Source organism: Podarcis liolepis, assembly GCF_965112155.1.
Source record: "Podarcis liolepis genome assembly, chromosome: 1".
In the NCBI taxonomy this organism is placed as follows: Eukaryota; Metazoa; Chordata; class Lepidosauria; order Squamata; family Lacertidae; genus Podarcis; species Podarcis liolepis.
The window spans coordinates 128,478,702-128,492,416 of NC_139554.1; the positions used below are offsets into that span (position 1 = coordinate 128,478,702).

Below are 13,715 nucleotides of genomic sequence, written 5' to 3' on the forward strand. Positions count from 1 at the left end.
GTGAACACTTTTATTAATGAATGCTTCAACTTCTAAATGCATTCTGTATTTTAGAATGAAATCTGTTTAATTGCTAGGAGTATACATTCAAACCCAACAAATACCACTCAAGGTTTATCTGACAATAATTTAGTTTCCAGTTGAGCACAATTTATCACTTCCAGGGTGTGTCAACTTAACTTTATGCTGCTTTTTTGGGAAACCTAACATTTACTCCCAATACAAGAAAGGGTGACACAGAGTTAGTGCCACTCAAAGCAACAGAACCTTCTGCTCTGCAAAGACTAGGGAGTTATTGCAGCAGTTCATCCTATGAGGGAAAATGCATTCAAGACTCCTGGTATTTCATCACTAGAGAGCACTGCTTTAAGCATTTACTTGCTAAGGTTGAGCTAATCCAACTGCACTGAAATTTTATACCACGAAGAACATGTGATTACAAAAATAAATGCTGTTACGAGTTGTGTTATCTAAAGCTACTGAGCTTCAAGCTACAAGGCACACACTCTGCCAGGATAAACCTAAGTAGATTTTTTTTTCAAGCACTGGTCATAGGACAACCATCCTAAACCATTCCTAAATAAGAAATGCAATCATTCCTATTCATTCTAATGAGTGGCAAGTGTTTCAAAAGAATGGATTAATTAAAAGCTTATTTTTAAATGCCTTGGAAAATGGCTAAAAATGTTGATGTAGAGTCAGTATTTTGACGGAAGTGGAAGGAGACAGCGGCATTTCTCAATCAAAATCCATCCACTCTATCATATCCTCCTCTCCTTCGTTTTAAGAGAGCAAAAGATAGCTTACCATCTGTTTGGGATTTGCTCAAGAAAATTGTGCTTGCTCTAGGATGGTCAGATGGATTTGACTCCAATGCTAAATCTGAAACAAAGAAACAGAAGGGATGCTATTCCTAGGTTTGGATTTATTTTGGGAAACACATCTATATTCCAAGAAAAGTGAACTTCCTCCTAGACATCCTACCTATCCCATACTTCCCAACAGTTACATAATTAGTATCTATATAGTACATTTTCATACATTCAAACACTAGAACCATATCTTAGAATAATAATAATAATAATAATAAAGATTCATACAGTAGTTAATCAACAGGGTGCTACCACACTGTTGAGCATACTGAACTGGTATTTACCCCATTCAGTTGGATTTAAAGTCCGAGTCATCAGCCTGCTCTGAATAGATCAGGGGTGGGGAACTCTGGCCAATGGGCCAATCTGTGTCTGCCATTTCTCTAAACCACTTGCCCATCAGCTGATGTCACTGGTAATATCAACTAACGGACAGGATGTTCTTGGAAAGCCTGCTCCATGCCGACTGTTTCAACCTTTGAAGAAGATCAACATATTTTGGGGAGGGGGTATTAAAAAAAACCCAGCATGTAATTTTCATTGCTAGAACCAATGTCTGCTTTAGATACAGGCTCTGACAGAAACTGTTCTGTCACACAACGATGAAGAAGCAGGCACTTGCTTTGCAGCACTCTTTGAAAGCGCTCCCCCCACTTTAAAGAGCACCAGAGCAATCTTTAAAGTGGGGGGCAAGAGACTGTGCTGCACATGCTTTGCAGCAGTCTCCCCTGCGCCTTTGAAGACTGCTGTAGCAATCTTTAAAAGAGATGGGAAGAGACTACTGCAAAGAGCATTGTGAAATCCCTTGCACAAGTGCAAGGGATTTTGACATGTGGATGGGGCAATCCACCTGTCAATCATGTGATACCATACTGACACCATGTGCTAGACCATCAATACTGCCTCAGCTCTTCTGCATGAGCAGCCCTCATTACATATATAACACTGCCCATATATAATATTGCCCAGTGTTAGAAATTAGCCAGGTGCATTTTGTGACTGGTGCAGGTCCAATAGCCACCATGTGGAGATCTCTGGATACCAAGTTGGTGGCTGGTTAAAGCAAAATGTTACTTCTGATATATCTTCCTTGGAGACTGAATGTGTTAATAATAAATCCCATTGCTGAAAAAAAGAGCACCTAGACATTCTGTTGTGGCGAGTGCAACCTAGGTTTAAAGTGCCATTTGGCGATTAGATTATGTATTTGAATTTCTAATATTGCCATGCTAGATTGGCTGTTTCAAGTACATAGTGTGGACAAGCTAGACTAATGCTAGATGGCTTCCTAAAAGCATCCAGCTGTTCATCAGTAGTTCAGTTTTCCTCTCTGAGTAAACAAAGAAAGTAGCTTTAATTATGCCAAACCTTTAAAATTCTACAGGCAGTCCCCAAGAATTTCAAGAAGTTGGTTAAGAACACTTTCCAAGTATGAATGGGAAACACACATTAAAACACATTATTTCACACTTAGATCATTGAAGTTGGATTTACTTCTAAGAGACATGAGTCACCAGAAAGCTTGTAAATACTGAAACTGTTAAGAAATTCACATAAAGAATACTGAGTTGGGGAGAACCCAACCACAAGGCATTTTCGATGCTATGAGGTCATCTCAGGTCAGGATTACTTTTTAAGTCTTAACTTTAAAAAATAATGAATACACTATTTAGCTTTTTAAAATATATAAGTACCTTTCCTATTCTACCTAGCTGCCTTTCCCCCAGCCCAGTTCACTAGAGGCAAAAACATACCACAAATGTGTAGCAGCTGTTTTATGTGTTATACTGTGTGCCAGAGCGACTCTCGCACTTGGGTCTTGATTTCTGGCACGCTTGCAAAGATAGTTGGCCACAAAATGACCTATGCTATATAGACACAAGATTCACTTATACTTCAGCAGTAATTTTACAGACGGACTTAAATACAAAGGAACCACATGTGCTGCAGATTAACAGAATACACTGCAGTTTACCAGAGGGGAATCTTCAGCAGCATGGCCCAAGTCTCTGCCAAGGAGGAACAGCTGCTCCAAGGGATTTAAATTGTAGACATACTGGTATGCCTTTGGACGGCTGACAGTGAAAGTTTATGCTGCAATGAGACAATTTCCTCTCTAAGGCACTGCAGGTTCTCTCTTTGACATACTAACATGGCTATAATCATAAATCATAGAGTTCTGAGCTGAAGTTGGATACCAAATGCATGAATGGCATTGTTACATTTCTGTCCTAGCATTGTAGAGTTGGAACATTCCCCACACACCCTGTCATGTTTCCACACACGCAGCATGTTTGTTTGGCCGCTAATCATTGACCTGCTAATGTAACACGTTAACAAGCCAACGATCTGAAAATGACTGGCGTGATTGGAAACACATAAGTGCTAAACCTATGCCCTGCATCCTGTTTAAGTTGGGCCTCAGTGAATGGTAGAGAAAGGGGGCACTGAAATATGCAACTGCACCACCTGAAGTGGTATGTTTCAGGAAAAGCTCCATCTCTTTATTCTTCTGTCTCTGAACTGACCACAAATGGTAGGTCCTTGAACATCAGGTTCCTGAATGTCTCATAACAAGCAAAGTCCTATTACAATAGGGAACTAAAGTATTGCCTTCTCCATCCTGACTAACAATCTCATGCAGCACAAAAGCAAGCTATTACTTCATATATTCATCTGCTTTGGATTGACTTAGATTTCCTCCCTGGCCATTCAGCAGGACACTGATGGATGACTCCATTGTCCATGCAAAGTAAGGGCAAAAGCACTTATAACTACCAGTAACGGTGAAATACTTTCAGACAGTTTGCTAATCTACATAGTCCTTCAGGGAACAGATGAAATGGCACTGCTGCCTTACACCTGAATTAAAAAGAGGTCGTGTAGAAACAGTCATTAAAATATTGCAAGCTCTACATCAAACCTCCCATCAGAATGGGGGTGAGGGTTAGGAAATTAATTTAAGACACCAAAAGAGAGGAAACAGTTATTGGTTTAAGTCAAGCTTTCCATTCACTCATTTGGTTAGTATACAATTACATCAGAGTAATTTTGATTTACAAATACAGCCTGCATACCTCATGCAATTCACGACTTACAGGAACTTGATTTTTTAAAAGTACTGTACAGAGAAACACAGATTTGCATATGAAAACACACAGAATTATTATTATGAAACTTAAAGGAAGATCAGTTCGTAGTATATGTAAGCTCAGAAGGTGGACTGCACATATGTAGAAGTTAATTTCCATTTCGCTCCATGCAGACATGCAAGGACACTAACAACGTAATGATATTGACTCAGAAGTCCTACTGAATTTAATGGGGTTTCTTCCAGGTAAGTGGGTCCTCACTAACCATGAGCTGCAGCTAAAGTTTGTTGCACAGCCACCTGGCTGTCATGACCGGATCAGGTATTGCCCGTACTTCATAGCTTAGAATACGTGAACCAGCTCAGATTATAAAGGTTCTACATAACAAATACTAATATTTTAAAGTTGGTCGGTTTTTAACGACTCTCCTGAATTACTTTTCTTAGTTCCAATGCAGCATCTGCTGTCGTAAGCTGCTGCCAAATCTTATAACATTTTATAACAAAAAGCTTCTTAAAAGGCTTGCCATAGGGTGCCAAACCCATTTGTTTCACTGCATTTTTGTTTTAAGATGGATTTGTAATTTTAAATAATGTTGTTTCACTTCTGAAGGTAGCTTGATTTGAAATAAAATCTGTAATGTAATAAAGCATGTTAAATTCTACAGTTCTTAAAGCCCAATTATGATGCACACTCACAAACACTTACAGAATCAGTGTGAAAATAAATATTGCATGGAAAACATCTGACACCTTATAATTATGATACAATGGAACACATTTATTGTTGAAGAAATGATTGACATTTGTAACTATCAACTAAAAAGAAAGACATCCACTTTTTATCTAATGTGCAAAAACACTGGTCCAGTTTCTTCTGGAAAATTCTGAAGACCTAGGCCACAATCTAATGTATTTAATTCTGTACTGGATTGTGGCTCTTGTCTTCAGGTGAGTGATGCTGCCATGTGAACACAGCCAGACAAAAATCCAGTAGCTTCACAATCACTTCCCTTGTTTTTAAGAGAGATACCATTGTGGAGTGTACAAAGAATGCATGCTGCATGACCAAAGGTTTCGGATTATGCTTCTAGGTAGTATAAAGGCTTTATTTAATTGAAGTGTTTTAACTGCCATAGCAACCAAGTAGTGGGTATGGCTGTTCAGGAAGTATGTTTTAGACAATGGGGAAATTGATTTAAATTAATCTTTACTTAAGCAAGTTAAAACCACAGATTTAAATCAAGCCACTGGATGTGTTCAAGCCCATTTTATAATCCTGTCCTAAGCACCCTAACTTTCTGGAAACTGGGGTAGAAGTTACGCAACAAAAGCCATTTACTTTCGATCTCACTGAAGAAGCATCCAAAATGTTTGGTTCATAGAGTCATAAGTATTCATGATTTGCCATTAAACAACACATCACCTATTATGACATTTATAATGCTTGACCCAAACATGCATGCCTTTTCCCACTGTTTTGCAACCAAAATTTAAGACAAGCCAATGATTTTTATCCATCCTCTGGAGTAATAGCTCCCAAATTCTAAAGACATTATAGAACTTCAGCCACATATTTCCTAGACCTAAGGAAGAAAGCAAAACCGAATGAAAAAAAAGGTCCACTGAATCAAAAACCCAGCTGCACTTTCCAAAAACATTTAGATCAGGGGTAGGCAACCTAAGGACTGGAGGCCGGATGAGGCCCAATCGCCTTCTCAATCCAGCCCGTGGATGGTCTGGGAATCAGGGTGTTTTTACATGAATAGAATGTGTGCTTTTATTTAAAATGAATCACTGGGTTATTTGTGGTTTATTTGTTCTTTTTTTTCTTTTCTTTTCAAAATATAGTCCGGCCCACCACATGGTCTGAGTGACGGTGGACTGGCCCACGGCTGAAAAAGGTTGCTGATCCCTGATTTAGATGGCTAAAACTGTCTGAACTATTTTCCAGAATTGGTTGTGGACTTTAAAAGCCATATTAAATGACTCGGATAGAACTCAAAAAACCAGTTGCTTTTCCTATTAGATATTATACACTAACTTTTACAGAATTTGCAAAACTAGCTGCCCTTTGCTTTGAACTAGCTTGAGCCCCATGACTTACAGGAAGACAGCCAAGTGAAATGGCAACCCAACCGAGATGAAATGCTTATACAGGCATACTGTACATCAGAGATATTGGGGGTTCGGTAGCAGACCACCATAATAAAGCAAGTATCACAATAAAGTGAGTCATACCATATTTTTTTTGTTTCCCAGTACATATAAAAGTTATATTTACACTATACTGTAGTACAGTGGTGCCTTGCAAGATGAAAAGAATCTGTTCTGTGATTCTCTTCGTCTAGCGGTTTTTTCGTCTTGTGAAGAAAGCCCATTGACGGATTAGCAGATTAGCGCTATTAGCGGCTTATCTGCTGATCGGATCAGCTGATAAGCGGCTTAGCAGCTTAGAAAATGGGGGGGGGAGGAAAAAAACCCCGCAGGAACTCGCAAGACATTGTCGTCTTGCGAAGCAAGCCCATAGGAGATTCGTTTTGCGAAGCACATCCAAAACGGAAAACTCTTTCGTTTAGCGAGTTTTCCGTCTTGCGAGGCATTCGTCTTGCGGGGCACCACTGTAGTCTATTAAGCCAGGCCACCTTGGCTGCATGAGTGGGAGGGCAAAACCCCGGCTTCATCCCAAGCCGGCTCCACTCTCATAACCAGAAGGGGGGCAGTGGTGGTAGGGGGCTTCCTTCCCCTGGGAATGGTAAGGCTGCCTGCAGCTGCACCCGTGTCCTCATAAGGTAACAATATCTGCAACGCGCAATGAAGTGAACTATGCCTGTACAGGGGTACCTCGGGTTAAGAACTTAATTCGTTCTGGAGGTCTGTTCTTAACCTGAAACTGTTCTTAACCTGAAGTACCACTTTGGCTAATGGGGCCTCCTGCTGCCGCTGCGCTGCCACTGCACAATTTCTGTTCTCATCCTGAAGCAAAGTTCTTAACCCGAAGTAATATTTCTGGATTAGTGTAGTCTGTAACCTGAAGCATATGTAACCTGAAGCATATGTAACCTTAGGTACCACTGTATATTGTAAGTTTAGTTGCCCATCATTCTCATGAACAAGGAAAATGTATTGTATTCCCTGCCATTTCCATTTTGTCTGTCTTTCCTTAGGTCTCTTACAGTTGGATTTTATGCATATTTCATCAGCAAGTCTCACTGGCTTCAGTAGGATTTACTTTAATGTGTGTAGGATTGTAGGAAGATCAGCTTCTTTAAATAATAGCCTCTGCCCAATTATTAATTAAAAACAAGCAACAAGACAAAGACAAATAATCACAGTAAAAGAAGTGATAAACCACCGGCAGCAAGCCGTAAAACTAGCATTAAAACACAATAAAAGATCTAATGAATTTTGTATAAAAATATAAAGGAAAATATAACCCCTGGCATCAAAAGGATGACTTGAGCACTTGCGCAGGCAAGTCTCTCTGGGGAGGGCCAGAGGCGTACCTAGGGTCCCACCTGGCATCACCAGGGGGCGGGGGAATCACTTTACAATAGCCACATTAGAAATAACATTTTGCACAACCCAATTGCTACATGCTATGCATCCCGAGTACTTGAAGTGTCCGGACTGAGGAGGATGGAAAAAATTGCACGCCTTTGTGCTGCAGTGTACTGACACACAGTGTCGCCAAGCACACATACGTCATACGTTCCCTAGTCTTGATAGGTGATTTTGTGCCCCTCGAGGCCTGCAACCCTGGCAGGGGCTGGTGGTACACCTCTGAGGGCATTCCATAACCAGGGCACTAGTACCAAAAATATTCTCTCTCCAGTAGCCATCTGACACACCCCATGAAGCAGCGGAACTCAGAGAAGGATAGCAGCTAGTGCAGGTGGGAAAACACCACAGTAATATGATCAGATTGCTGGGTCCCTGATACCCTGCTGCCTTGTTTAGGATTGGGTTGTTTCCAGATGTTTGATGTTGCTTCCAGATCTTTTTCAGAGGCAGCCTTGTGTATAATACAGTGTTCGACACTGCCATTGTGCTAGGCACAATTTGCGACAGGGAAGTCCATTAGCGCGAAGATTCTGAGCTCTGGGCGCAGTACTGCGCCTAAGATTTCAGATTAAAACTGCAGATTGGAAGGAAAGGAGGACCTTTTTCTGCCTCCCCACTTCCAGTTATTCTCTGAAGACTGGAGAAGAGACCCTCTTCGGGATATTAGGGGGGTGGGCCAGGGAAGGACCAGACCATGTGGAAAATGAACGTAATATTTTAGCTGCAGTTCATTCATTTTCAGCTTTGTATTCTTGGTATTAAAAAACCAGGCCTAGACATTCCATTGTTGCACCCATAAACTAGGTTTAAGGTACCATTTAGCTCCTAGCTTTCATATCTCAGTTTCTAACACTGGTATATCACATTACTCCAAGCAGTAGGCTATAAGAAAGAACATAGGTAACTGTAGCAAGGTTATCTTTGTCCAGAGAGGGCTACAGCTGATATATCAACCAAAGCTGATAAAGGGCACTTCATGTCACTGAGGCTACTCGCATTGACAGTGATAACACCAGACCTATGATCTACCGTGAATCCGATCCTTACAGTGGATGCAACACCATCCAGAACAAGTCAAAGTCATCCACCGGGCAGGTGAACCACCACGTAACAGAACCATCATCTTATCTGGATTTGGGCATTACTGTACCTAGGCACTGATGAAAGATGAAAAGGAGAGATAGAGCTGGGTATCATCTGTGTCTACTGACGACACCAGTGTTAAATTTGTGGATGAATTCTCTAAGCAATTACATGTAGATATTCAACAGTATGGGAGATAATGTAAGAACCCTGTGGGACCCCATCATATACTTGTCAAGGAACAGAGCAATAACCCCGTCAATGCCACCAGGGTCTCAACCATCCAAGCAGGAGTGGAGCCACTGCAATGCAATTCTTCCAACTCAAAATAGTCTAACCAGAAGGATGCCAATGTTGAAAGCTGCCTAGAGGTCCAAAGGAATCAACACAGTTATATTCCTCTTGCTCCTTACTACTACCACATATTTCATGCCACAGGACAACCCTTCTAAAACTGGGCCTGAAGCCCACATGTAATTTTATATTTTCGAGCTGGAACTGATAGTATTGCAGATCCTTTCCTCTGAGAGGCGCCTTGTGAGAAAGGCCTGGTGTTTGTTCACGTCTGCTCTGTTGCAAGAGCAAGCTGTAGCCTGTTTCACTCCTAGACTTGTCACAGCTACTCCAGAAGAAAAAGCTGCTCAGCACTAAGCATTAACCCTTCTGAATACTTTGAAGGTAACTGTGAAGTGTTAGGTTTGATTCCCCTTTCTTCACCCATACTGTTTTGCAGAGTTGTACACTTGCAAATTTTAACAAGGAGTGCTTTCCCTTTTCTAACAATATTGTAGTTTAATTTTATCTGTTTTTATTGCTCCTTTTTATTGCCTCTGCTTTTTTCTGCTGCTATTATTACTGCATTTAGAAGTTTCTGAGCCTGTAATGTTTACTATCCAGGTATTTATGGAATTTTATGTTGCTAACTGTATATTACAATTCTCCTGATTACTGGTTTTTAATGTTATTATTTAGTGTGAAACTAAATTGACCTAAGTGTTGTTCATTGCCTCAAGCACCTTGGAAAACAGAGCTAAAACTAAAATATTATCAATAAAAATTTACTGAAGCCCCCACTGCACTTTTTAAGAAATTATTGTTTGTGCCATTATGACAGTCAAAAAACTCATACAGCAAGGCAACCACACAGATGGCTAGCCATCATTTGAAGAATTTGGCCACATTTATCATTCTTCACTTACTAGATTTCCAACCAATCAATCAAGAAGATTAACCAATGAGATTGTTCACAAATCAGAAAGCTGCTATAACTGAGTAAGACAGCTAAATATTTTCCCATGTCAAAGTACTCTTTGATAGGTACAACTAATGTTAGTATTATTCCTTTGGTTCAGGAAGCAAACATAACTTAAGGTTTTTTTTCCAGGAAACCCGCATGGAACAAGAGCTGGGTGGGAATGGGTTGCTGATGTCTGACTTTACTGCTGTAACTTAACTTCCTGTTGGTCTGGATATAGCTTGCCATTGTCCAGCTATATTATGTCATTTTTAAGTTAGCCTCCAGAATTCCATTGTTCCACCACCCTTTTCCTTCCTTCCAATAAACACATAGAAAATTCAATGGTTAAGTCACTCAAACTTGTCTTGCCACTTGCACTCTGAACATAACTTTTGTATCACAATTCATAACTACATATTAGTTATTACAAGCAGCATGTCTTGGTTTTAAAAAGGTATCAAGTGTCCCCATCAAGAAATAAGTTCTGGGATTGGTATGCATTATACAAATTCAAGATGTATTTGCTTACACTGCATATTTTGCTTTCAAACATCATTATAGGAAGATGCCATCACAACTACAGTTCCAGTTCTTAAATCAAAGACAGTTTCTTGTTAAAGCAAACAAGTCACATTCAAAGGAATTGCCAGGGAAGTAGGGGAGAAGGGTTAGATTTCTCCAAGAGTTGCCCAGATCCTCTAGTTGAGATCTGAATCCCTTCTTTCATACTGGAGTACAAACTACTTCAATGTAGTCCAAAGATGCTTTGCCAGATTAGTAAGATATACACAAATGTTAAAGTCTACCCCCCCCCAATATTATATGTCACGAAGTGGAAGTATATACTCCACAAAATGGTCAGATCACTCTGGAAAAGTTGTGCTTGTTCCCATTATTAATGGACAGCTGATGCTCATCTGGGGCCATGTTATACTATACGGTTGTATACTGTATAAAAATTATCCAACTGCTCTCAATGCATCACTTACTAGAAGACCTTGAGAGAAGTGTGAACACTAACTTTGAGGGTGGGTTGCAGCTCTCTATAAGATAGTTTTTGGAAGAAAGAAGAACAGATGACCATAAAGTGGACGTTTGAAAGATAAGCAGCAACACTATGCAGCCTGTGTGCAATGACAGCTGCTGCCATTTAGCTTTTCTAAACAGCCCCAGTATTGGAAAAGGTACTGTTTCAACCTATCAGACGCAGCAAAAAATCTCCATGAAGACAAGGAAAAACAATGGCTGATACTAAGAAAGACAGCAAGAAAAGCTTTCAAAACACAGCTATCTACTACCAGTTCTGGAATTATAGGGGAGAAGGCCAGGGACCCTACATAATAAACCCACAATGGTTTTAATGAAGTAAACAAACATCATATATTTAAAAAAATAAGTACCGTAAGTGGAGATGGCACTCCTGTAATTGGGACCTGCTACCAGAAGGAAACAGGGACGCAGGTGGCGCTGTGGGTAAAAGCCTCAGCGCCTAGGGCTTGCCGATCGAAAGGTCGGCGGTTCGAATCCCTGCGGCGGGGTGCGCTCCTGTCGTTCGGTCCCAGCGCCTGCCAACCTAGCAGTTCGAAAGCACCTCCGGGTGCAAGTAGATAAATAGGGACCGCTTACCAGCGGGAAGGTAAACGGCGTTTCCGTGTGCGGCTCTGGCTCGCCAGAGCAGCGATGTCACGCTGGCCACGTGACCCGGAAGTGTCTTCGGACAGCGCTGGCCCACGGCCTCTTGAGTGAGATGGGCGCACAACCCTAGAGTCTGGCAAGACTGGCCCGTACAGGCAGGGGTACCTTTACCTTTACCTTTTTACCAGAAGGAAACACAACAAGAACAAGGACTTCAAGACCAACCCACCAGGTCATCTCTTCTTCTGCAGGCACTTTTATTATCAATCTTTCCATTGTTCCACTTCAGCAACTACTGCCTATCTTCTAAGGGAAACAGAAGGGTTACCCACACCCATTTCCCCCCAAGTAGCAATGACTACTTTCCCATTAAAGTCAGCAGTAAAGTACCGGTACTCCACTTCTGAGCTGTTCTGCATTCCCACTTCTCACTTGGAATTAAGCTACTCCTTCTCAGTTTTGCATTTAGACTCCAAGTCTTAAAGTAGGCACAAACAGTGCTCCTGTCTGTACACCTTGAACCTGGATTCATCCCTTGGTGACACTTAAGTGGAACAGAATGTTGGGAACTTGATGGTGCAAAAGCAAAATGAAGACCTAGAACTGCTGTCTCAATCCAGCCAAGAGCACATGAGATGACTGGATTACAAGCCTGATGAGAAGTTAGTAGCCATTCTGGTTAATGGACGAATTGGAAAGTAATAAACATAAATAATTTCTCTTTAATCTTCCCCACCTCTAAGGTTCAGAGTACAGGCGGAAACATTCACATCCTCCTTCAGTGATACACTACAAGCTAAAGGAGTGTTCATCACATTATTACTCTTCTGACATACTGTTTAATCTTGTTTCCAGACAGAGATTTCTCTGAATGACAAACAGACCCATAAATCACACACAGACAGCATCAGTTTCTGTGCTGATGACTGCCAGTCCAGGAGGCAGGCCAGGAACTTATCAAGGGCAGCATAGTCCAAAACTGGTGTAATGAACCATATTTTGGGTTTGAGCTTTGAGGGTAGGGGAAGGAAATCCATTGGGAGTATAGAATGTTAAAAGGGGAGGGGGAGGCTGAAAAGGGCATAAGATAATTGGGTGGTAGTGGGAACTTTGGTCAGTTGACAGGAAATGAGAGAGGGAATTAGCCAGTTAGGAATAGGTTTGGGAGATTACTAATTCTAATTACATTCACCCCAGATTTCAATTTACTGTGAATTTGCTTTCATTGTTACTCAAATAAACATTGTGCTGTTAACCCTTTGTGACCAGTGCCAGAAACTCAGTTGTATATACTAGGTGCCAAATGGCTCCTTAATCCAAGGTCGCAGTTGCCAAAACAAAATGTCTTGTTGCCATTTTGGAGCAAGATGGGTCTAAAGCCTTATTTTCAAAGGATGGACAGGCTGTGATTGATTATCAGTTAAACATCTCGCTAGTTCAGATTTTTTTGGATTTGATATCCCGCTTTATCACTACCCGAAGGAGTCTCAAAGCGGGTACCATTCTCCTTTCCCTTCCTCCCCCACAACAAACACTCTGTGATTACAACCTTGAGCTAGGTTAAGAACTTTGAGAACTTACAAGAAGAAAAGTCACTTGATCCAGGAAGAGTCCACCTATATATTGGTCTATTCCTACCTCTTTTTCTTAATGGTGACACAGACCATTCATAATGTAGGAATATTTTTCACAACTGTGAGCAGGGCAGTGGGGTAACTGAAGACAAGCTACAACAATTAACTACAACATTGTTCACTGCTCCTACTCAGGCTGCACAGAAAAAAGCATTTTGCTTCCTGAAATTCATTCTGATTGTGCAGATAAAATATAGCGGTTAGTATTCTACAGGATGTGATTTTAATGTGTGAAAACAGTCCAGATCCAATGATCCCTTGGCATGTCAGGCGCCATCCTGGCATCTTCACTTCGTCGCAAGTGACCAATTAGTCAGGTGCAAAACGTGCTCCGCTAATTTCAAACACTGGGCGCAAGAACTATGCTATCACAGGCACGTGAAACCTTTGTGCCCCCTTCCTTGCATGATGGGATAATCTGGCTGGTGATCAGATTGACCCTGAGGTCTCTTCCAACTTAAATTTTGCGAGCCATCCTTAGGGCTGATGGGAGTTGTAGTCCCAACACATGTGGAGACCAGAGTTTGAGAAAGGCTGTAGGGATCGCACCCAGCGGGGATTTGGAAATAACAGCCTTGCTGATCAAAGCTGGACCTACT

The 13,715-nt window shown here is 41.1% G+C and overlaps 1 protein-coding gene across 1 annotated transcript in view; it reads right to left on the reverse strand.

Annotated features, from left to right (window-relative positions):
- Positions 1–13,715, reverse strand: part of CCNYL1 (cyclin Y like 1) — a 32,531-nt gene that overhangs the window by 18,322 nt on the left and 494 nt on the right. Inside the window, exon 2 of the mRNA XM_083474372.1 lies at positions 808–882. Within this exon, the coding sequence (XP_083330498.1) occupies positions 808–882 (75 nt within the window). The remainder of the gene's footprint in view (positions 1–807; positions 883–13,715) is intronic.